The sequence below is a fragment of the Artibeus jamaicensis genome, unplaced genomic scaffold (assembly GCF_021234435.1).
Source record: "Artibeus jamaicensis isolate MK-2021 breed Jamaican fruit bat unplaced genomic scaffold, CSHL_Jam_final scaffold_474, whole genome shotgun sequence".
Taxonomy (NCBI): domain Eukaryota; kingdom Metazoa; phylum Chordata; class Mammalia; order Chiroptera; family Phyllostomidae; genus Artibeus; species Artibeus jamaicensis.
The window spans coordinates 39,728,927-39,752,576 of record NW_026522046.1 but is presented as its reverse complement, the minus strand read 5'-3'; the positions used below and the strand labels follow the sequence as shown (position 1 = coordinate 39,752,576).

Below are 23,650 nucleotides of genomic sequence, written 5' to 3'. Positions count from 1 at the left end.
TAATTGGTTGTTACTAGTAGAAGAAAATGTATAGCTTTTGAACATATATGTGTATATACACAATAATTTTAACTGCCTCACTGCATTCTACTCTCCCCACCTTTCTCTCTCTCCCCTAAACTATGTTCCGTTGATTTCATTTGGGTTTTCTAGGTAGACAGTCCCATCTTGAACACGGCAGTTACCATCTCTTCCTTTCCAAGTTTATACTTTGTGGGTTTTTTTTTTTGTCTTATTGCATTGGCTTCCAATGCAGTGCTGAGTAATAAAGGGAGATGAACACTCTTTTTGCTTTTCTTTTTTTCTATTCTAATGGGCATTCTTTGAGTGCAAGAGTTTTTAATCCAGGATCAGGTCCATGGACTCCCTGAATTCTTAAGGGATATGATTTCTGATATACACATATCTGTGCATTTGTGTCAGGTGAAACTGTCCAGAATCCTAAAAGGGTCTGTGACCCACAAAGAAAAGAACCTCTGTTTTAGTTTTTGCATAAAATATGATATTGGGTCTAAATTTGAAATATATATACTTTATAATGTTAATTCAACACATACATTTGTTATGAAGTTGTTCCTTGTCTTTTTTTAAAACAAAAATAGACATTTGGGAGCTCTATTAAAACAGAAAATGATTTCCTATTTTTTATAGTAAAGTGACTTACATTAATATGTTCCCTAGTGTTGCATCATTGTATTTTTGTTATAACTAAATCTTTGTCCTGGTTTAATGGTCCTTAATATGCTACTGGGTTTTATTTTCTAAGATTAAAATTTTTGTAGAGCTCCTTTTCAGGATTTCTTTTGTCAACTTTTGGTCTCAAGTTTTGCCAAGTTTAAAAATGAATTGAAAAGCTTTTAATTTTATGTCCTGAAGCATATTAAATAGCAGATATATGTTTGTCCTAGAAGATGCAAAAGAATCATTCAAAAGCTGCCTGGGCAAGAGCCTTTGGGGATATATTTCCTTCCAGTGTGTTCATTCCTTCTAGAACAGAGTCTAGACAATTCGTCACCTCTCCTCAAAATTTCTCCCAGAAAATAGTCTTTCACATGTATTAGCTCAGAGCTGCATGTGGTATGACTGTTAAAAACAAACAGCCACAAACACCTCCCTCCTATATTATTTTACATATTCTTAAATTTGTATATTTTCATATTTGTACTTATGATTAGACTTGCTAAAAATTTTGTATTTTATTGTCCTTTTCAGAGTCAGCTCTTAGATCTATTTTTTATTCTAGTATGAGTACTTTTTAATCAATTGTTTTTTATTATTTTCTCTCTCTTGCTTTCCTGAGACTCATCTTGTTACTTTTCTTTGTCTCTAGTTACTTCAACTCAATGCCTAACTTGTTATGCTAATTTCTCATTTTATAACATGAAGTATCAAAGGCTATACATTTTCCTCTGATTATAGCTTTGGCTTTCTCATGTTTGTTTTTATGTGTAACATTCTCATTGTTACTAATTTCTATGTAGTTTTTATGGGAGAATTTTTAAATTTTCAGGTGTTTTGATTTTTTTCTTTGTCTTGTCAGTGGCTGGTTGTGCATTGTGACTCAGAGAATTTGATCTGTACAATTTCCAATTTAAAAAAATAAATGTAAGCTTTCCTTGTAGCTTACTCTAGGACCAAATTTTGTAAAAAAAAAAATTTAAAAATACATATTCACACCCTGATTGGTGTAGCTCAATGGGTTCAGTTTCATCTGCAAATCAAAAGGTCACCAGTTCAATTCCCCATCAGGGCACATGCCTGGGTTGTGGGCCAGCCCCTCACTGGGAATATGCTAGAGGCAACTGATCGATGTTTCTCTCATGCACTGATGCTTCTCTCCCTCTCTTTTTCCCTCCCTTCCCTTCTCTCTAAAAATGAGTAAATAAATTTTTTAAAAGAATATATATTTCTTCTCAGTTTCAAAGATATAAATAGGTAATATGTATGTGTTTTACTCACATTATCCAAATTCTTTATGTTTAAAATATATATATTCCTGTCCTGGATGGTATGGCTCAATGGACTAAGCGCCAGCCTGCAAGCCAAAGGGCCACTGGTTTGATTTCCAGTCAGGGCACTTGCCTGAGTTTTGCCAGGTCCCCAGTTGGGGGCGTGTCAGAAGCAACCACACATTGATGTTTCTCTCCCTTTCTTTCTCCCTCCCTTCCCCTCTCTCTCAAACTAAATAAATAAAATCTTGAAAATACACATGTATATGTATTCCCTACTTGTTACCCTCAAAGTTTCATAAAAACTGACATTCAGTTCTATATTTTATTTATCTGATCTGTCAATAACTTAAAAAGGTGACTTAATCTTCCACCACGACTTCAGTTTGTAAGTTTTCTTATCAATCTTTAGATGTTGCTCTATACAATTTATATTGTGACATGCAGTAGGTGAAGGTTCATAACTAGACTTCATCCTTTATCTATCCCTTGGCCCCACCTCTCATTCTTCTGTCTTAAATGCTACCCAGTCGCACACAACACTCCCCCTCTTCTTTCATTTGCACCCACCTCTTCCCACTCACTTTCTTTTTACTATCTGTGACATTCAATTTTAAGTGTGGCTCTCACAGACGTCATTGACATTGGCTTCATTTTTTTACCCAATTGCGGAAGGTTTCTCTTTAACAGGAGAATTTAAACCGTTCACATTTATTGTCACAACTGATCTATGTCGTTTTTCTGGCATTTAATTTTATGCTTCCTGACTCGTTTTCCCTTCATTTTCTACATTTTATGGTACTTCTCAAATTTCTTTGCCTTTTTATTTATTCTGTTATCTGCAGAGATTCCTTGCAAAATTTTTTTTAACAATGGTATGTAGGTAGTATAGATCTGAGCCCATTTTCACTTGAGACTTTGATTCTTGTACATGAAAGATAAGTTGACCAGGAAGACATTGTTGGTTCATTTTGTTTTTCTCAAAATTCCAAAGTTATTATCTCATTGTCTTCTGTCTACAGTACTGTGGGGAGTTTGATTCTTCTATTCTTTATCTATTGCTACATGATAAATTCCCTCAAAACTCAGTGATTTAAAGCAAGAAGCATTTACTATCTCATAATTTATGTGGTTCAGGAATTTAAGAGGGGCTTGACTGGGTGGTTCCAGCTCAAGGGCTCTCATAAGGTGCAGCCACAGTCTGTATTGGCCAGGGTCATGGTCAAGTGAAGCCCTGACTGGGATGCAGGATATCCCTCTAAGACAGCTTACTCCCCCAGCTGTTGGCTGGAGGCTTCAATTCCTCCCCTCAAGGGCTTCTGCAAAGGCTGCTTGAGAGTGTTCCCAGGGCTTTGAGAGGCAGCTGGGGGGTTTCAGGGGTCCCCATCAGAAGAGCCAGGCCAGGTCCCTTTCCCACCTTCCCACAGACAGTTCTCATTCCTCTCACATCGGGTCCCCAAAGCCCAGCTGCCCCACCTGCCCCAGCCTCCAGGTGCTCTCCCAGGCTATGCAGCTGCAGGGTGGGGCTGGCAAAGGGCAGCAAGGGGCAGGGAAAGCTCACATCTGTGGAAACATGCCTGGGCACAGTGAATGGCTCTGGGGAAGGTGCCCCAACCCTGAGCACCCACTGCCTGCCAGCCTTCAGGCCTGTCTGGGTCTTGGCCTCTATATTCCATTCCGGAGGCCATTTTCCCTAACTGGTCAGTGTGGGGTCATTGGACGATAGAATCAAGTACCAAGGCCCACCCCCGACCCTGGCCAGGGCCTCTCTCACCCCTCCCCCAATGCTTCTCCTCCCAGTCACCCCAAGCTGACCTCTCTGCCTGCCCCCAGGACACCCCCTCCCCTGTCCATGCTGCCCTGTTCTCACAATGTGGTCAACTGTTTGAGTTCCCAAGAATCTGCCTGTCTTCCAGACCCAGCCTCCAGGGTAGGGAGATTGGGTAATGAGCTAATCCCACCCAGAACTGAGCCCAAAGTTGGCAGTCTCTGCACTCACTAAACATCTGCAGCCCCCACCTGGGTCCCTGAGCCCCATGCTGGCTGCCCCACTGCGTGCGCTGCCCCCACCACCATGGGGAGGAGGGCTCTGGGGGGAGGGAAGGGCACTGTCTGCAGCAGCCACTCCTCCCTGTTGCAGGACGTCAGGGACCACAGGTGCTACCAAGATGCTCCGAGGCTCCTGCTCCGCCCTCCTGCTCTGGGGGCTCCTGGGAGTTCTGCATGCCCAGCAGCAGCAGGTCATCGCACCAGAAACCTCAGAGAGAAGCAGCTGTCCAGGTACAGCGCTGGGGCTGGGGCTCCTACAATAAGCAAAGGGCACAGCAGGGACAGCTGGTGGGGAGCCAGGGCCCTGCATGCAGGTGTGGCCGGTGTGAGGCAGAGCCCAGGACCGCCCACTGCTCAGGGTTCCAGGACGGCCCACCACAGGGCCTCGGTGTGCAGCCGAGTGACTCCTCCCGTGTCCCCCAGAGAAAGCCGACTGCCCGGTCAATGTGTACTTTGTGCTGGACACCTCGGAAAGCGTCACCATGCAGTCCCCCACCGACAGCCTGCTCTACCACATGCAGCAGTTTGTTCCACAGTTCATCAGCCAGCTGCAGGACGAGCTGTACCTGGACCAGGTGGCCCTGAGCTGGCGCTACGGCGGCCTGCACTTCTCCGACCAGGTGGAGGTGTTCAGCCCGCCAGGCAGCGACCGGGCCTCTTTCATCAAGGGCTTGCAGGGCATCCGATCCTTCCGCCGCGGCACCTTTACCGACTGTGCACTGGGCAACATGACCAGGCAGGTCCAGCAGCAGGGGACCAAGGGCGCGATCAACTTCGCAGTGGTCATCACCGATGGCCACGTCACTGGCAGCCCATGCGGTGGCATCAAGCTGCAGGCCGAGCGGGCCCGCGAGGAAGGCATCCGGCTCTTCGCTGTGGCCCCGAACCGGAACCTGAATGAGCAGGGCTTGCGCGAAATCGCCAGCGCGCCCCACGAGCTCTACCGCAGCAACTACGCCACCATGCGGCCAGACACCAGCGAGATCGACCAGGACACCATCAACCGCATCATCAAGGTCATGGTGAGCAGCCATGACATCCTATCCTCCCAGGGCCACTGTCAATCCACAAGTGTGGGGTGGAGGGTGGGCTCAGGAGCCCCGGGGTTTGGTCACTGGGCATCAGCTTCAGTTTACCCTCTGTGACTGAGGTAAGCCTGGTCAGGGTCCCGCCTGCTCCGATACCCTGGCTTCTCTGCCAGATGAGGAGTGGCCCTGATCTCCAGCTCGTGGCTAACCCAGGTTTCTCTCTGTCTTTTCTGCAGAAACATGAAGCCTATGGAGAGGTGAGAGGCATTGCTGTCCCTGCCAGCCCTGCTGGGTGTGCCCTGGGCCCTCTGAGGCGCTCACCCAGCAGAGATTACACACTTTGCCTGCCGTGCCAACCCCCTGGCACTCCCTGGGCACCAGGGAGGGAGACCCCTCTGCTCCATGTAGGGCCTGAGACTCTTGAGTTTGGTACAATGGCTTCTGATCCAAACCATGCAGTTTGAACCCAGGAGGTCAAGATTAGGGTCATGAACCAAGCACACGCCAAGTGGGTGAGCACTGAGGCTGAGGGCGTCCTCCTGGACTGACAAAATCGGTCCCCGTGAGCCCAGTCAAGTGGCCAGTTAGGTGCCCAGCACGGGATGTGCAGCCCCGGGTCCCTGACGTGCCCCCGTGCCTGTACACCCAGCTCCAGGTCACAGGCTGGGAAGGAGTGTTTCCCACTCAGCGAGGCTCCTGCCAGCACACCGTCCCCTGAAGAGCTGTACACAGCACCGCAGCATGATACTTGAGGGTGCCAGCCGACCGCTCTTTCGACCCTGCTCCTGTTAGTCACCATTCAGCCCAGACTCGGTTCCCAAAGCTGGACTTGGGCATATATAGACCCCCATGCTGGTGGGCACCTTCTGACTCCGGCCCTTTTTCCAGCCCGGTGCTCAGGATGGCCTACCCGCAGCAGGCTGGGGGCCTGGGCAGCATCCTCCCTCCCTCCCAGCTGGACTTGTCGTGCTGCCCTCACGCTGCCCCTTGCTTCTCATTTCAGTGCTACAAGGTGAGCTGTCTGGAGATCCCCGGGCCCCCTGGCCCCAAAGGCTACCGCGGACAGAAGGTAAGATACCCAGCCCACCCTGGAGTCTGCCCTGCTGGGAAGCCCCCAAACCCTCTAGAACCATGAATTGCTGGCCAACTACCCTTTGATGGATTCAACGCTTCTGACCCTGGAGAAACTAAAACTCCATTTTATCTACTTCCTTTTTAAATGACATTGTGAGGAAAGTAGAGACATTTTTGAAATTAAGATTTGCCATTAAAATGCTCATATAAAGCAAACAAGTTGGTATCGCAGACAGCGTGAGGGTGGGTGCTGCCTAGGCCAGTGCGGAATCGGAGCTGGACACCCCACCCCGGACTATTGGTCAGAGCTCAGAGAAATGGCTAAAACAGGCCCTGGACTGACAGAGGTCAGGATTCTCTGAGGTCAGGGCCTCTGACCCTACTGTGGGATATCCTGATGTGGAGTTGACGTTGTCACCTGGTGGGGACTAGCGGCCAAGCCATGCTGACACCGAGCCTGTCACTCTTCCATCTCCTAGGAACCAGTGACAGGGTCCCTAATGGCCTACCCTGCCCCTCCCTGCCTCAACTTACCCCTTTTCTGTTGTCTGTTTTTAGGGCGCCAAGGGCAACATGGGCGAGCCTGGAGAGCCCGGACAGAAAGGGCGACAGGTACGTGCCCTCCCACCCAGCCCGGCAGCCCCTGCTCTCCAGGCTGGAATTATACCCATGGCCCTTTGTTCTTCCACAGGGGGACCCAGGCATTGAAGGCCCCATCGGATTCCCAGGACCCAAGGCAAGTTGCACCCGGCCCTGCTCCCATGGCTGGGGACGCTGGGGACAAGCCAAAGGCTGCCTGGCTCCCGGTGAGACCAGCCCAAAGGGCCAGGATGTCTCTGGCCCAGCCCACCTCCTTTCCCCTAACTCAAGGAAGTGAAGCACCTCAGTATTTTGAGTGTTGTCCCCAAACCAAACGTCTGTCTTGAGTCCAGTCATGTCTCCCTACCCAAGGCTGGTGACCACTACCCGCTCTGGTGACCTGCTGGGTCACACACACACTCCCCACCATAACGCTGCTTTTCTTTCCTTCCGACCTCAGGGTGTTCCTGGCTTCAAAGGAGAGAAGGTGAGATTCCAGCTCCCAGTAGCCAGATTCCACTTGGCATCTGCTTGAGCCTCAGCCCCAACTCCCCACAGCATCCTTGGCCAGCCTGCAGTTCCTGCTGGGGGCACTATGTGGCTTTGTGCTGTGGTGGCCTGGTCCTGGGGTCCTTCTGGCCTCACGTTTGGCCAAGGGCAGAGCTGGGCCCCTAAGGTGGGGGGTCGTCTGTGATGCTGCAGATCTGAGCTCACAGCCTCACTTTCCTTCTGCACAGGGAGAATTTGGAGCTGACGGGCGGAAGGTAAGCCATGTGTTGGGCCAGTGGGCAGGGCACCCCACCTTCCTGCTCCTCCGAGGGATGACGGTCGGGTCTGACAAGAGTCCCCTCTCCCTTCTCCCTCCAGGGTGCCTCCGGCCTGCCAGGCAAGAATGGGACGGATGGACAGAAGGTAACTCTGCTCCCTGGGCTGCATCCCAGGCCAGGCAGGGGGATCGTGCCCAGCAGCATCTCTCAGGCTCCCGGGTCCTTCCCTGGGGCCTGGCCTCTCCCCAGTGTGTGGCTGTAGCAGTCCCAGTCTGCACCTGTGCTCCGGATGCAGGACAAATGAGGCCACTGCAAGGGCAGTGGACACTTGCCGGTGTCCAGGAATGGACACTTGCCTCTGAAAACCACGGCCCAGCCTCGCAGGAACTTTCCATTGTATTCTGCACAACCCCACATTGGCCTGAGTGGAAGTTCACACATATACACGCATGCACACAAACATCTCGTGCATGCACTCGCCCATGCACACACATCATACGTGCATACAGGCATGCACACACGTGGAGGAGGCACTCTGGACACTTGCACCACGCCCACTCTCCCGCTCCCACAGCAACGCCGCCGTGACAGTCAAGCCATTAAAACACACAGTAGCACGCGTGTGTGCCCAGTGCTCGTAGGCTGGCATGGACCACGCCTACGCCTGTCACGTTGTCACATTCACACCTGCCGTTGGCGCATCATCCCCTGACTCTTGCCCCTGACGCGTCTTCTGCTCCCCTCTCCTACTTCAGGGCAAGCTGGGGCGCATCGGACCTCCTGGCTGCAAGGGAGACGCCGGCAGTCGGGTAAGCATGGCTCTGGCTCCTCTTCGCATTAACGTTAAAACCCCTTGGAGGCACCAGGCAGGGTCAGGGAAGCCGGGAGTCCCTGAGCTTGATTTCCTTCTTTGGCCCTGCCCTGCCCGTCCCTGCCCCTGCCCAGGGACCAGGCTGGGTTGGGGTCACAACAGGATGAAGTGGCCTTGGGGCAGCTGTTCCCTAGAGTCCTGACAGCTCGGCTCTGAGGTTTATCTGGTCGTCCCACCCAGGTCTGGCGGGTTCTGGCCACCGAGACCCAGGTGGGACATCCAATCCAGACAATGTGTGTGTGGGCAGGGGGGGGCTGGTCACCGTCCCCATGTCAGCTGGCCTTGAGCTAGTGGAGAAACCCCAAGTGCAGCTCTGAGGGAGAGACCCAGACAGCTTCTTTCCCCATTTTCTCACAGGGCCTCGACGGCTACCCAGGGGACGCAGGTAGCCCTGGGGAACCCGGAGACCAGGGTGCCAAGGTAGGTGGCCTAGCCCACGGGGCAGCGGCCAGAGCAGACCGGGGTCCCTGCCCTCCAGGTGGCCTTCTCCCTGCTGTGGTGCTGGGCCTCTGGGGGATGCACTTAGGCTGAGAAGCACAGCAGAGGGGCTTGTCCCTGTAGACCAGGCAGAGGGGGCGGGAGGCTTAGTTGTGTCCTTCCGGGGGGCTGTGGGGTGCCCTCTGGGGTCCTCTCCAACTGCGTCTAACTCGGAGCTGAGAGTCGCAGCTCGGGCAGCTGCACGGTGCCTCAATGGCCACAGCAACAAGCCCACCCTCCTGCCAGGCCTCCAGGGGGCTCTTGTGGAAGTCGCCTTTGAGGTTATGCCTCTTAGGCCACCTGAGGTATCCCTCTGCCCACCGGTATTCATTCCCGGGCCAGCAGCCTCAGACACTCAGACAGGGGCCATGTCTGATTCATTCACCTACGGAGCTGAATGGGGGGGCCTGTCCCCCAAGACTGTGCTCTGCCGACATGGGAGGGAAGGCGCATGCCCCCAGCCCCTCCAGCATCCTGCCCCTGGTCCATATCCAAAGGACATGAGGCTGATTTCTCCAAACCCTTCCAGGGGGACCCTGGCCGCCCAGGACGCAGAGGGCCCCCAGGAGACGATGGGGCCAAGGGAAGCAAGGCAAGTGCCCCCGGGGTCCCTGTTTTCCTGCCCCGGCCACACACCGCAGTGCCCACTGGGCCAACAGATGTGGGGGGCAGGACAGAGAGCAGGCACCCTCGCCAGCCCAATGCCCAAGCAGGTGACCAGCCTCTCTGTCCTGTGGCTGGGTGACAGAGCACCCACCCCCCGAGTCACATCCAGTCCCACCTGACCAAGTAAGGCCAAGCCTGCTCACGTGGCCCAGGTCATCCCACCTGGTTGAGCTGTCTCCTTCCCGCAGGGCTATCAAGGCAACAGCGGAGCCCCAGGAAGTTCTGGTGTGAAAGGAGCCAAAGGTGGGCCAGGGCCTCGAGGACGCAAAGGCGAGCCCGTGAGTCCACACCTCTCAGGCCCCTCCAGCCTAAGGTCCCTGCCCAGCCCCTCCTGGCCTGTGCCCTGCTTGGGCCCCTCTGAGTCCGAGAGTCCCCAGTGTGCCTCCACACACCCCTTGCAGAGGAGGAAAGTGTCGGCCACACCCCTGCAGGACACTCAGTACCCATGAAGTGGCCCAGCACCCCCACCTTGCCCTCCCGCGGGCCACCCCTGAGGGCTGAACGCAGGCCCAGGCATACACTCTGTGGGTCCAACATAAGCGTCCTCATGCTGCCAAGCCAGCCCTGGGTGCCCTGCCACAGGGCAAAAGGGGCCCAGGCTCAGGGCCGGTCCTCCAGGAGGTGCATGCCGAGGCCTGGCCGGGCCCAGCCTGCAAGTGAGCTGAGTGGCGCACCGATAGCCAGTGCAAGCCAGGTCCCAGTCGCGTTAGCTGAAAGGCGACCCGCACTGGCAGCTGACCGGGAGCCCCTCCCCACATCGTTCCCTAAATCCTTGGCTGGGATCACACCGTCCGGGCAGAGGATGAGTGTCTAGGCTGAGGCCCTCTTGAGAGGCTTCCAGACCCCAAAACCAGAGTCCCCCGGTGTGGGCTCTCCCTGTGGCCCCCACTCACATGCCCACTGTCTGCAGGGGCGCAGGGGAGACCCTGGAGCCAAGGGCAGCCCAGGCAGTGATGGCCGCAAAGGCGAGAAGGTGAGTGTCTGTGCGTGGGAAGCGTGGGTGCTGTCCCGTGTCCACCTCTGCGCCGGGCTCCCACCGTGGTGCTGGTGGTCCTGTGGCAAAGGAGAACGAATGTGGCCCCACGCCTCTCAGTGGGGACACTCCCTGAAAGGTCTGGGGAAGCGAGAGGCAGCCAGGGCATCCCCACCTGCACTGCCTGCGGAGGAACCTGGCTGGGGCTCGGCCAAGTTCACTCACACAGCACGAAGCGCACAGCCATGAAAGCTGCCAACTGCTCCACCCACAGGCTCCCGCCACATGCACACCCTCCTGTAGCTGGGCGGGGTGTCCTGTTTTGGGGGCAGAATCGGAGTTTCCTGTGTGGCGTGGATGAAGGGCTGAGGGGGGCCCCTCCTGTGGGAACGGGTGGTGATCCTGCCCGAGCTGCGAGAGGCTGCTGTTCCTACGTCACCCCCACAATCTGGGGTCCTCTCCAGAAAGTGTGGTGCCCTCCTGCTGCACCTCCTCCCACACACCCCAGATAACTGGGCTCTCCTCTCACAGGGTGACCCTGGCTCCGAGGGGCCCCGGGGCCTGGCTGGGGAGATCGGCAGCAAAGGAGCCAAGGTAAGTGGGGGGCAGGCAGCATCCAGCACCCTGGCCGGAGGGCTGAGTCTGGGACCCCCTGCCCCTCCCCTGCCCTTCCCTTCCTGCAGCCCCGACCAGGGCCGCTTTGGTCGGGGCTGAGGACAGAGGCCATGCCCAGGACCTTCTGGGGGGCGGCAGCTCTCCCCCACCCTTCGACGTCTGCAGTGTTGATGACAAGGTCTCTGAGGTGCCCTTCCTTTCCAGGGAGACCGAGGCCTGCCTGGACCCAGAGGCCCCCAGGGGGCTCTGGGGGAGCCCGGGAAGCAGGTCAGTGGCAAATCACCTGGGAGGGGCCTGCGGCTCTGGGGCTGAGGCCCCTGCCTGTCCTTCACTGTCTAACTCCCCTGCCCTGCACTGCCACTTGGGTTCTCCTGTCCTCTGCAGGACACTGTCCCCGTGGCAAACTGAGGCAGTGGGACAGGGGCCGAGGGTCCCTGTGGACCTCACATCCTAGTCCTGCCCTGAATGGTCCAGCTTCACCAGGTGGGGGTGGGGGATGAGCAGGAAGCAGAGGTGGGGCCTGGGAGCCCCAAGGGGGCACGCGGAAGGGGAGGGGCCAGGCAGTGACCCTCAGGGCAGCAAGGCAGTGTCACCTGGTGGTCAGAGCTGAGCAAAGTCAATCTGTACGAATTCTCCTCTTTCTCTTTGCCCTCAGGGATCTCAGGGAGACCCCGGTGACGCTGGTCCCCGTGGAGATTCAGGACAGCCTGGCCCGAAGGTATGCCCCCTCCCGGCCCGGCTGGACTAGAGGGTGGGGGCGGGGCGCTGAGGCCGTTTTCAGCCCTGGAGGGAGGCTGCCAGCAGTGCACCTTCGGCCCTCAGCGTGGGGGCCCGGCAGGGGGCTGGGTGGCCACTGCAGTTCTCACCCTGTGGGGGAGCGTGCCCCCCGCCAAAGCTCAGCCCTGCCAGCTCAGTCCATGCTGAGTGTTCATGTTTCCCACTGGACCTGCCCTGATGGCCCACCCGTCCTCTAGGGAGACCCTGGCAGACCTGGAATCAGCTACCCAGGACCCCGAGGACCACCTGTAAGTCCTGGCATAGGATGGGAGCTTCGGGGAGGGGCAGGCATCTCCGGGAAGGCCTGAAGGTTCCCACTGGTTCCCTGGAGGGCCTTCGTCCTGGGGGACAGGGTGCGGAGGGCACACAAGAGGCACACCCCGGGGGCAGGTGCCCCAGGAACTGTCGGGACGCAGTGTGGGCAGCATTCGCCCACAGGTTGTGACGACTGAGATCGCGAGGGAAGGGAAGGGGTGCAGGAAACCCACAGGTCCCCAGCTGTGTCCCAGGGTTAGTACATTGGCTCTCAGGGGTCTGTGCCCAGTAATTGCCACCCTTCCTTTCTTCCAGGGAGACAAAGGCGAGCCAGGCTCACCTGGCCCCGAGGTACGTGGGGCCCCTCTGCACGCACCTGGGGTGGCCGGTGCCCTGCTTCCTGTGGCTGGAGCACAGTGCTTCTCACCTCATGCTTGGCCACCAGCAGCTGCCCTGTGCTGAGTGCTGAGTGTTGAGTGCTGAGTGCTGAGTATGGCAGCCAGCTGAGCACAGTCTCTGTCAAACCTGAATCTGGGTCCCCTGAGATGCCCTGTGCTGTTGCCCTAACTGAGCCTGAGAGCAGGCACAGGTCCTCCCGTCCCAAAGCATGCCATGTTCCCAGCAGACTCCGCAGACTCGCTGGAGGCCTGGGGAGGCTGGGTGGGGGCGAGCTCTTCCACGGATGTCCCCTCTGCCGGCCTAACCTATGTGTCCTGTGTCCTAGGGGGGCAGAGGTGACTTCGGAGTGAAAGGAGCACCGGGGCTGAAAGGAGAAAAGGGCGAAACTGTAGGTGTCCTCCCGGTTCCTCCCGGTCCCTCCTCCTCCCTCATTTCTCTCCACTCCTCCTCCCCTCCCCTCCCCCCTCCTTCTCTCTCTCTCTCTCTCTCTCCTTGTCCCAGAAACCTGGGGGGTGTGCAGGGACCACCTAGGTGTTTGCTGAGCCCACTTGTCCTTCTCCTCCTCAGGCAGATCCTGGTCCCCCTGGTGAGCCAGGTCCTCGGGGGGCGAGAGGAGACCCGGGACCTGAGGTAGGTCGGTCGCAGGTCCATGTGGCCTTCGTGCCATAGTCCCTGGGCCAGCCAGGCCAGCACACACCCTGCACCACGGGGCTCTGCGCCTGTGGTGGAAGTGCGGGGTCAGTGTGCAGGGTCCCTGCCCGGCCTCGCCGTGACAGCAGTCACCTCTCACTGTCGTCCTTCTTCCTCCAGGGAGAGCCTGGCCCCCCCGGAGACCCCGGCCTCACGGTAGGTGTCACCCAGGGCTGGTATCCATGTCCTTCCTCCTAAAACCAAAAAAGCTAGGGCAGCAAGGGCAATGCCAAAGGGAGAGGTCAGCAGGAGTGGGGTTAGTGCAAGGTCAGAGAGCAGGGTCAGCAGGGATGAGTTAGGGTCAGGGTGGCGGTGGAGGTCAGAGGCCAGGGGAACAGGGCCACAGACCCTCCCCGTGGCGGCGGCACCCCAGCGCCCTCCGGGTTCGCTGTCCCAGCTGGGATGACACCTGTGTTGCAGGAGTGTGACGTCATGACCTACGTGCGGGAGACCTGTGGGTGCTGTGGTGAGTCTCGGCCTCGCAGGGTGGTGCTGCCGGGCTGCCCCGGGCTGGTGCCCAGGGGTCGGGGTCACCGTCTGAGTCCCTCCCTCCGCTGTGGGGTCATTTCCCGCCGTACACTCGGCTGTGCGCCCCGTGGTCTGGGGTGCACCCTGGTCCCAGGTAAGCACGCACAGCCACCGCCGCCAACCCCCCCCCCCCGCAGACTGTGAGAAGAGGTGCGGCGCCCTGGACGTGGTGTTCGTCATCGACAGCTCTGAGAGCATCGGCTACACCAACTTCACGCTGGAGAAGAACTTCGTCATCAACGTGGTCAACAGGCTGGGGGCCATCGCCAAGGACCCCAAGTCCGAGACAGGTCAACCACACCCTCAGGAGCAGGGGCGGGGGTGGGAGACCAGCGGGCAGAACATGCTGGGATCCAGTCCTAGGAGGGACGTGACATTCACTTGGTCACGGTCCCAGAGCCCCCACTTGAGGGTGGCCCCGGGTATGGGCGGCGGTGACAGAACTCAGGCCAGCCCCTCACGCCCGCACCCGGCCACCGCAGGGACCCGAGTCGGCGTGGTGCAGTACAGCCACGAGGGCACCTTCGAGGCCATCCAGCTGGACGATGAGCGCATCGACTCGCTGTCCAGCTTCAAGGAGGCCGTCAAGAACCTCGAGTGGATCGCGGGCGGCACCTGGACGCCCTCAGCCCTCAAGTTCGCCTACAACAAGCTGATCAAGGAAAGCCGGCGTAAGAAGACCCGCGTGTTCGCGGTGGTCATCACGGACGGCCGGCACGACCCCCGGGATGACGACCTCAACCTGCGGGCCCTGTGCAACCACGATGTCACCGTGACGGCCATCGGCATCGGGGACATGTTCCACGAGAAGCACGAGAGCGAGAACCTCAACTCCATCGCGTGTGACAAGCCCCAGCAGGTGCGCAACATGACACTCTTCTCCGACTTGGTGGCCGAGAAGTTCATCGACGACATGGAGGACGTGCTGTGCCCCGGTGAGCAGCAGCGGGGCCTCACAGCTCCCCCCCCCCCCGCCTGTCAGCCCTCATCCCTGCAGGAGGGAAGGGACCTCAGGAGGGAAGTGGCTGGGGCCTCGGTGGGCCACTGAGGGAGCCCAGCCCCCGCCCCGGGCAGCGGAGCCTGACCGGGACCCCGGCCTCCTTTCCTCTCTCCTAGACCCCCAGATCGTGTGCCCGGACCTCCCCTGCCAAACAGGTAACACTCGGCGCCACTAAGTGCCCTCCCTAGACTAGCAGCGACCGGGCCCAGAGGGTCGCACAGGAAAGTGCACCGTGGGGCCCGTCCGTAGTGAGGAGCCCTGGGACTGGACTCTCAGCCCAGAGCCCTGGTTCCTCAGCCCCCTCGGCCCCAGCCGCTCTGAGGCCGGGGCCTGGAGGGCTCAGCCGGCTTCAGCAGCCCGCCCCCCTGGCACACGTGGGGAGTGGGTGCTGCGGGCCTGGCCTTGCTCTTGGTGCCCTGGTGTTCAGGCCTGGTGGTCTCTTCTGCCCGAGAGAGACAGACAGGGCCAACCCCACCCCCACCCCATCCCCACTCCTCACCCCTCTCCAGCCCCACTAGCTGCCCAGGCAGGAGCCCTGGAGCCAGTAAACAAAAGAGTTTTAAACCTTCTGGGAGGTGAAGTCTGTACAGCCGCCGGAGGCTGTCGGGCCAGGTCCTTCAGACCCCTGAGGGCTCATCCTTCTTCCCTTGGGGGCCGACTCCAGCTCCCGGTTAGGGCTCCACGCCCCCTCCCCACATGGTTCAGTGCATGGCTGGGGCCCTGGGCTGCACAGAGGCTGTCTCCAAGGCATCTCCCAGGAGTGAGGGGTCTTCCAGAGGCAGAAAGGGGCAAGACAGCATTGTCACTCCTCTGGGACTGTACCGACACCTCTGCAGCTGCACCAGGACCGGGAACCACAGCACCCGCTCAGGTGTCCCAGGGGTGGCAGGAGCTGAGCCCCTGTTGGCAAGCCATGCGTCGCTCCCTACTGAGTGGTCCTGGAACCATGGCTGGCCCCTCCTGCTGAGTGACAGGCAACTGCCCAGGGCGTGTTGAGGCAAGGACCAGAGCTGACTCTGAAAGGTGGGGCTGCCGTGAGGGGTACAGGCCAGCTGTGCTGGCCAGTCCGCAGAGGACACCCACGTCTGCACCTGCAGCCAGTGTTCCTGGGCTTGTGCGCGGGCTCCTAGCCGGTGGCCTGGGGCCACCAAGCAGGTTCAAAGGTGCTGAGGTACCTTCAGGAAGTAATGTGTTGAACTGGGGGCCAGGGTCCCCACTTATTCTGACAGAGAACTTCCAAGGAAATGCTCCTCAAAGTTGTCTCTGTGACAAAGCTGTGCGGTCGTCCCAGAGACAGTCTGGGCCTGGGGTCTCCAGAGTCAGCTGAGGACAGCTGTGTGATGGCCAGAACCACCCCAAACCGGAGATGCTGCCCCAGGGCTCCTCCCCTCCTGAGTCAAGGGAGCCGGGCTCCCCACTGAGACCCAGTCAGTCCGCAGGCTGTGCCCTGCCCCCAGGGCGCCCCAGTCCTTCGGGGGTGGGTCCCACAGTAACTGTGGCCCCACTAGAGGAGAAACCAGACCCCAAACCCAAGCGCCCAGCACCCTTACCCGGCCCTGACCTGGCCCTGTCGTTCCGTGGTAGCTGAGGTTCTTTGTAGCTGCTCCGGACCGAGCTGAGGAAGGTCTCCCCACCCCCCCACGCCCCCACCCCCGGATCAGTGGGCTTTGTCAGATGGTGTGTCTGGGGCTGGTGATGTGATCGCGGGGTTGTTCTTCAGCCTGTTGGTGTGATGGACGCGGCAGTTGATTTTCCAATGTTGAACCCGCCTTGCAGACCAGGGGCAATCCTGCTTGGTCATGGAGTGTGTTTTCTATATTGTGGGACTCGATCTGGCTGATTTTTGTTGATTTTTGTGTCTGCTCATGGGAAGATCTCAGGCTGCAGTTCCCTTTCTTGTGATGCCTTTGTCTGGCTTCTGCATTAGAGTAATGCAGACCCCTTGGGACAGTGACCTGGCTTGCCCTGAGCCCCCAGGACCTGGCAGAGAAAGGGAACAGGCCCCTTGAAGCCCCCTCCCTGCATTGCCTTTACCACCTCCGCCCAGACTCACAGGCTCATCCCCTGGTCAGGAAGTAGAAATTTCCAAGTAAAACAGACACTGTGACCAGAGAGAAGAAAGCAGATGTGACTACAGAGTGTGCTGTGACATGCAGACACTGTCCTGTGGCAAGCTGAGTGGCATCCTCAGTGTTTCAGGGCTGCAAACAGGCGCTGGTGGGCGGGGGTGCCACCACCTCTGGCATGGCCCTGGTCTTCCGGGCCAAACAGCCCCGCCCACCCAGAGGTCCAGCCAGGCCTGGGCTTGGCCTGGGCCAGGGGCAGCCTGACTGTGTCAGAACCAGGAGAGTGTCCAAGAGAAACAGAGAGGCAGAGACAGATTTTACTCCAAGATCGCTGCTGCAGGAGAGAGGGGGCCCAGTGTATCCTGAGCCCGGCGTCCCTCAAACAAAGGCAGGGGACTCTGTAAGGGCTGGTGCATTGAGGGAAAGGCACCGAGGGCATGGAGGTGGGGGGTCCATGTGACCAGCCACCTGGGTTTGCTGACCAGCACGCACCCAGGACTCCTCAGCCTCCTCAGCCCTGCAGGACAGGAGGCGGTGGCGCAGGTCGGGGCACGGTGCCCACGGAAGTGAGGCCCGGACCTCCAGGGGCTGGGAGAGAGGGCGGGGGCATCCCCGAGTGTTTGCTGTGTTTGCTGCTCCGGGGTCCTTTCCTGGGTGGGTGAAAATGTCCGTCTCTAAGAGCAGGGAAGGTTTTATAACTGCCGGCTTTCAAAAGTAACCGTTCGAAGAGGGGCCCTGTCGTCAGGTTTGGGCCACAGTGTGCAGTGAGTTCTCCTGGCAACGTGGAGGATTGTAAGGAGCAGGGCTCCTCATCCCGGGGTCACCGTGAGCGGTCAGCAGCTGTATTAGAGTCTGATCAGGTCTCAGTGCAGTGGTCTGAGCCGAGAGTCTTGTCATTAGTTCCTGAGGTCTGTGGGGACAAGAAGGCCCTCCGCTCCGTCTCCTCGGCACGTGCCCTGCTGCCGGCCCCCAAAGCCCTGGCACTGCAGTGTCCCCGTCTCCTCGTCCGACCCCTGGCTGAGCCTCAGCCCTGTTCCTGGCTTTGGCTCTAACTCACCTCCAAGGAGAGAGGCCCAAGGAGGGCGGCTGGAGGCCCACTCACGCCGACCACGTCCCTTAAAGCCTTCTCTGGATGCCCCGCAGATGGATGGCGGCCTGGCGATGTGCCCCCGGTCACCTTCCTCCGCACGGAAGAGGGCCCGGACACCTCCTTCCCCACGAGCATCCCCCAGATCCAACAGTTGCTAAACGCCACGGAGCTCACGCAGGACCCGGCTGCCTACTCCAGGCTGGTGGCCGTGCTGGTCTACACCGCTGAGCGGGCCAAGTTCGCCACAGGAGGCGAGCGGCAGGAATGGATGGAGCTGTTCATTGACACTTTTAAGCTGGTTCACAGGGACATTGTGGGTGACCCCGAGACGGCGCTGGCACTCTGCTGAAGCCACAGGGCTGCCGATGCTCGGAGAGGTCGGAGCTGCCCCAACAGGGCCGCCCGCATTTGCTCCCCGGGCTGCCCGCCGTGTGCTGGGGGCTCTGACAACAGGAATCTCTCAGTCTGGAGGTCAGACCCCAAAACCAAGGTGTCGGCAGAGCCAGGCTCCCTCCAGGGGCTCCAGGGAGAGTCCTCTTGACTCTCCTTGCTGCCTGCATGGTCACATGGCCTCCTTTCTGTCGCCTACCCTCCCTCTGCCCTCCTTATAAGGACCAGGGGGCATTTAGGGCCGACCAGGTAACCCTGGACAATCTCCCATCTCAAAGTCTGTAATTTAGTCCTATCTGAAAGCCCTAATTTCACCATATAAGGTCACTTTCCCAGGCTTCAAGATTAGGATGTAGGCATTTTGGGGGCACAGTATTCAGCTGACCCCACCACCCCAGTCCAGCTGAGCTGTCCAACCTCCAACAACATTTGAGGTTGTTAAGAGTTACCCATTAAGGCAACCCTGTCCAAACTGCTGGCCAACAGGCTCGAAAGGGTCTATGGGCACCACCTCTTCGTCCTCCGCCTGCCCCAGGCCCTTGGGGACCGCAGAGACACCCCATCTCAGAGGCATGCTCAGAGCCCCAGGGCCTGCTCCCCCAGAAGCCGGATTAATACAGAGGAGGCCTCATCCTGAGCTGGGGCCCCTGCACCTGCTCCTGTCTGCACCCGGCCCGGTTCCCGCAGCCAGGGTCTTACCTCCCTGCTGCACAGGCCCCCGGCCATGGGTTGGGGGTCAGTGGGGGGAAAGAAGAGGACCAGCAGAGCCCTTGGACAGCCTCAACAGCCCTGGCTCAGCCTCCGGCCTCTGTGCCCATGTTGAGGAAAACCTTCCCCAAACCGGCCCCTCGCCACATGTCTGCCTGCTTGTAGGACTCAGGGTCGGAGTGCCCAGAGAACATGTGCATTGAAAACAAGCTGCTCTTCGTTTGCACTGCCATGAACATAAGCTACGTCCTTAATAAGCTCCTTAGAAAAGCATCCTGTTCGCTGGCGCCCGGCACCTTGTAGCGACACACCCAGGTCGGGGTGTTCTGTAGATGCCGTGAGCACATCTTACATGTTCTATAAAAGCTGAGAAACAAAGAATGTGAATGCCTTGCTGTGGTCGGTTGTGTGCTGGGGTGACCTACTGCTGGCTGGGGTGACCTGCTTCTAGCTGGGGGCTGGCCCACCGCAGTCACCTACCCGTGCAGGTGGGTGCCGCGGCGGAGTCAGGTCCTGGGCAGAGGCCCTCAGGCTTTGGTGCTGCAGGTCAGGACCTTCTTCCTGATGGGACGCCAACCGGCCTCAGGGATGGGCAGACCTGGGCTGTGAACAAGAGTCCTTTCTGGCCCATATCCAGGAGGGGTGCCTATGGGGTGGAGGAGCTGGCCGAGAGCAGGAGGACCAGTCCCGTCCCTGCCCGGCCCCGGTGGTGATGAGGGTTGAGGTCCGGAGTGAGGCGTTGAGGAAGGAGCCTGGTTGCGTGTCTGGCCAGGTGGCCCCACATGTGTGGGGAGTGGGTTTTCAGGCTGTGCGGGTGCCCACAGCCCCCAGAGGCCCAGCTTTGGTCCTGGCTGCAGGCTGGCCTCGACGTTGTCCGGTATGTCCTTGTTGGTCAGCCATCCAGAGGGGGGAATAGAGTCTCTCCTCGGGTAGCAGTGAGACACCTAGGCTACTGCAAGGGTCTTGGCCACACTTGTGCCCACTGCCCACCAAAGCCTTGTCCAGTCAGAGGGGACACAGGTTCCTTCTCTTTCTGATGCTCCAAGGGCCAGAAGAAATGTGGCCTGGCTGATGCCAGGCAGCTCTAGGGCAGCAGGTACTGGGGTCAGAGCCACAGGTGGGTCCTTGCGTCTGGGTGTCTTCAGGACCCAGTCTTCCAGGTCTCTTTACACAATTACAAACAAGCCGACAGCCTCCCTGCCCCTCTCTCCCACACCCGCTCCCCAACAGACTGTGGCCCTTCTGAGGGTATCCAGTTCTTGGGCCAAGTGAAGGGGCTTTGCTGACCCCTTCCTTCCTGGACGGCCTGGAGCAGGCACTAGGCAGTGCTCGTAGGGTGGAAAGGGCCTTCCGTCCCCAGGTTTGGAAACATTTCCTGGTAGAGGCACAACCAAGAGAGATGGTGACGGTCCGAGGAGACGACAGTGAGGGACACCAGACCCCTGCCTGGGGCTGGGGTGGGCTCCCACAACGGTGACTCTGGTGCAGTGCCCCCAGCTGCAGGGGCCACATAGCTCCAGTGGGTGGGCACAGAGAGACATGGCGCTGAGCGTGGGCTGGACCACGGTGGGGGTGTGGCCTGGCAGTGGCATGGCAGGGCCAGGGTGGAGCCAGCGGGGCTGCGCCTGGGTCGCCCCTGCCCACCACCCTTATTTCCCCCCAGAGCTGTACGTGGCCCAGTGCACCCAGCGGCCCGTGGACATCGTCTTCCTGCTGGACGGCTCCGAGCGACTGGGGGAGCAGAACTTCCACAAGGCCCAGCGCTTCGTGGAGGAGGTGTCCCGGCGGCTGACACTGGCACGCAGGGACGACGACCCGCTCAACGCACGCATGGCGCTGCTGCAGTTTGGGGGCCCCAGCGAGCAGCAGGTGGCCTTCTCTCTGACCTCCAACCTGACAGTCATCCACGAGGCGCTGGAGAATGCGCGCTACCTCAACTCCTTCTCGCACGTGGGCTCAGGCATCGTGCACGCCATCAACCAGGTGGTGCTCGGCACGCTGGCTGGGACACGCCGCCACGCTGAGCTGGCCTTTGTGTTCCTCACGGACGGCGTCACGGGCAACCACAGCCTGGACGAGGCAGTGCACTCCATGCGCAAGCAGAACGTGGTGCCCACTGTGGTGGCGGTGGGCAGCGACGTGGACATGGATGTGCTCTCCAAGATCAGCCTGGGCGACACAGCTGCCATATTCCGTGAGAAGGACTATGACAGCCTGGTCCAGCCGGGCTTCTTCGACAGGTTCATCCGCTGGATCTGCTAGCGCCCCTCGCCCCGCCCGGCCTGTGGTCCAGCCCCACAGGCGCTGTCCTCCTGTCCGTGGTGCTACTCTGCTCCCACCAAGAGAGCTCAGAATGCTGCAGACTCAACCTCTCTAGTGTGGGTGTGAAGTCAGGAGTGGAGCACCCCTATCCCCAGATCTTCGGGGGTCCTACAGCCCTGGGCACTGATGCCCACGCCCCTCCTCTCTATCCAGCAACGCCCTACTACCTACACCCTCCCCAGTCCCAGAGGCTTCCCAGGGCATGCATCAGACCCTTACCGACAGGCCTTGTTTTCCCTCCAGCCCAGCCTTATCCCTGGACTCCCACCCGCCTTCCCAGCACCCTGCAGAGGCGCTCTGCCAGCCCTGTGTACTCAGCCCTGCACCCAGGTCTCCGCCTCACCTCTGGAGGTCACCTGCCTCCATCAGACACAGCTGTGACAGCAGGTCCTTCAGGTCCCCGTATGCACACCCCCTGGTCCAATAAAGGCTTTGAACCACCTGCTGCTCCCCAGCCTCCATGTGTCTGTGCCCACAAAGGACTCCTGAGAGGCCAGCTGGACTCAGACAGTCCACATGCCCACCAGCATTTATCATGCTCCCAACCCTCTGCCCCCACTTACATGGAGACAGTGTAGGAGCAAATGCCACCTCCAGCTCTGACTGTCCACACTCTCCCAAAGTGCACAGACTGGACAATCTTGACAACCTTAAAATAGCCACTTTTTTCACCAGCAAATATGGGTTTCTTTGGGACTAGTAGAGTAATTGCAATTTGGGACATGCAAACTATGGTAAACTCATAGGCCAGCCTGGAGAACAAAGGAAAAAGGAGGACCTGGGAGGGGCAGTTATGAGCAGAAGTCTACTGGAGGAAAGCGAGAGTTCAAGTTGGTGGTAGCTTCTCATTGGCTGGGCTGTTGCTGGGGAAGGAGAAAAACTTCCTCCTGCCTGGGTAGTAAAATGGTCTTAAGGTAGCTTCTTCCTGCTGGAGTCTGCAGAGAGCAGTGGGGTGGGCATTGGGTGGTCCTGCAGAAGAGTGTCCCGTCAGGGATTCCCCACTCCAATTTTATTAAGTTTTTCTTTATTCATTTTCACAGCATCAACCATAAAATCCATACCTATCTAGTCAGCTTTGGGCTCAAAACAAACCCTACTTGGTCAATGACATTTCCCTCTGTCCTCAGTCTAGGGTCAAAGTGCTTAGTTTGTTGGTCTGCAGGGGGCTATTTTGTGGTTATTTGGATGGACAGCTTCTTTTTTTCCCTGGCAACATCAGTGACTTATTGTTCAGACTTCCAGGTCTTTAAACTCACGCTCTGAGAAATGCCCCGTTAAACCACTGGGGCCCATGCAGATGCTCCACTGTCACTATCCAGTGTCCTGGTGCTGCCCTAACCATGTGCCACAGGCTGGTGGCTGAAACAACGGGATCATCTTAGTGGATCATCTTCGTCCGGAGGCCCCAGCGCAGGCTCTGGGAAGGATCTGCCCAGGTGTGCTCCAGCTCTTGGTAGCTCCTGGACTTGTCCGTAGCACCCCAGTCTTCACATGCTTTTCTCCCTGTGCATGTCTGTCCCCACAGCTCCTCTTCTTATAAGGACACCAGTCATTTGGGATCAGGACCCACCCTACTCCAGTATGATCTCATGTCAACCTAACTAATTACATCTGCAGACTCTATTTCCAAATAAGACCGAATTCTCAGATACCAGAGGCTGTAATTTCAATGTGTGAATTGGAGAAGACACCATTCAGCCCAGAACATGTTGACACCTTGTTGGTTCCCTTGTGGGGCCGATTAATTCATTTGGAGGTACTTCCTCACTGCTCATTGTCTGCCTACACAGCCTGCAGCTGGAGGCAGGGCTTTGAGCCAAGCATTTTCTCCTTCTACACCCCATTTTCTCTACCACACAAAGAGTCATACAAACTGCCAGTAAGAGGAAAAGAAGACCCTGAGACCACCCAGAAGACTCAGACCTAAGCATTCATGCCTGGGAACTTCCAGGGGTGGGAAGGGTAGTGGCAGGCAGAGACTTCCCCACCTCCACACAGCTGCTGTTCTGCCTGCCAGACGCTGCCCAGGGGCCCCTCTGCAGGGAAAAACACATCCCTCTCTCTGACACTGGCACCTGCCTTTTCAGCCTTTGACCCCCAGGAGGCAAGAACATCTGTCCCTTTGGAAGGGACTTACAACACCCATGAGTGGGCATTGGGGTTCTTTGAGGGTGCGGGCCAGCCCCACAGAGTGCTCGCCATGCTGGTGTCCACAGAGCTCTCCACTAACCTCCCCAGAGGGCAAAGACACCAGCCCCCACATGGGACTGCCCTCTGAGCCCCACGTCCCCACTCCTCAGCCCCTCAGGGACCCTCAGACACACTGCCCATCATGTGTGATATTGGAGTTAGGGTTCTATGATGGTTCCATGCAGGA

The 23,650-nt window shown here is 57.9% G+C and overlaps 1 protein-coding gene across 2 annotated transcripts in view; it reads left to right on the top strand.

Moving 5' to 3' along the window:
- COL6A2 (collagen type VI alpha 2 chain) overlaps positions 1 to 21,715 on the top strand; it is a 31,371-nt gene extending 9,656 nt beyond the window's left edge. Inside the window, exons 2-28 of one of the 2 annotated variants that reach the window (XM_037158158.2) lie at positions 4,090 to 4,229; positions 4,422 to 5,020; positions 5,263 to 5,283; positions 6,030 to 6,095; positions 6,659 to 6,712; positions 6,792 to 6,836; positions 7,140 to 7,166; positions 7,417 to 7,443; positions 7,547 to 7,591; positions 8,202 to 8,255; positions 8,675 to 8,737; positions 9,324 to 9,386; positions 9,649 to 9,738; positions 10,371 to 10,433; positions 10,965 to 11,027; positions 11,253 to 11,315; positions 11,704 to 11,766; positions 12,023 to 12,073; positions 12,396 to 12,431; positions 12,805 to 12,867; positions 13,047 to 13,109; positions 13,290 to 13,325; positions 13,590 to 13,635; positions 13,835 to 13,987; positions 14,180 to 14,632; positions 14,814 to 14,852; positions 20,615 to 21,715. In XM_037158158.2, coding sequence (XP_037014053.2) covers positions 4,118 to 4,229; positions 4,422 to 5,020; positions 5,263 to 5,283; positions 6,030 to 6,095; positions 6,659 to 6,712; positions 6,792 to 6,836; positions 7,140 to 7,166; positions 7,417 to 7,443; positions 7,547 to 7,591; positions 8,202 to 8,255; positions 8,675 to 8,737; positions 9,324 to 9,386; positions 9,649 to 9,738; positions 10,371 to 10,433; positions 10,965 to 11,027; positions 11,253 to 11,315; positions 11,704 to 11,766; positions 12,023 to 12,073; positions 12,396 to 12,431; positions 12,805 to 12,867; positions 13,047 to 13,109; positions 13,290 to 13,325; positions 13,590 to 13,635; positions 13,835 to 13,987; positions 14,180 to 14,632; positions 14,814 to 14,852; positions 20,615 to 21,213 — 3,057 coding nt within the window. In that variant the 5' untranslated portion in view covers positions 4,090 to 4,117 and the 3' untranslated portion in view covers positions 21,214 to 21,715. Of the gene's footprint in view, positions 1 to 4,089; positions 4,230 to 4,421; positions 5,021 to 5,262; positions 5,284 to 6,029; positions 6,096 to 6,658; positions 6,713 to 6,791; positions 6,837 to 7,139; positions 7,167 to 7,416; positions 7,444 to 7,546; positions 7,592 to 8,201; positions 8,256 to 8,674; positions 8,738 to 9,323; positions 9,387 to 9,648; positions 9,739 to 10,370; positions 10,434 to 10,964; positions 11,028 to 11,252; positions 11,316 to 11,703; positions 11,767 to 12,022; positions 12,074 to 12,395; positions 12,432 to 12,804; positions 12,868 to 13,046; positions 13,110 to 13,289; positions 13,326 to 13,589; positions 13,636 to 13,834; positions 13,988 to 14,179; positions 14,633 to 14,813; positions 14,853 to 17,906; positions 20,538 to 20,614 lie in introns of those variants that run through there. The other variant, XM_037158159.2, reaches the window with a different exon arrangement.
- Positions 21,716 to 23,650: the final 1,935 nt, after the last annotated feature.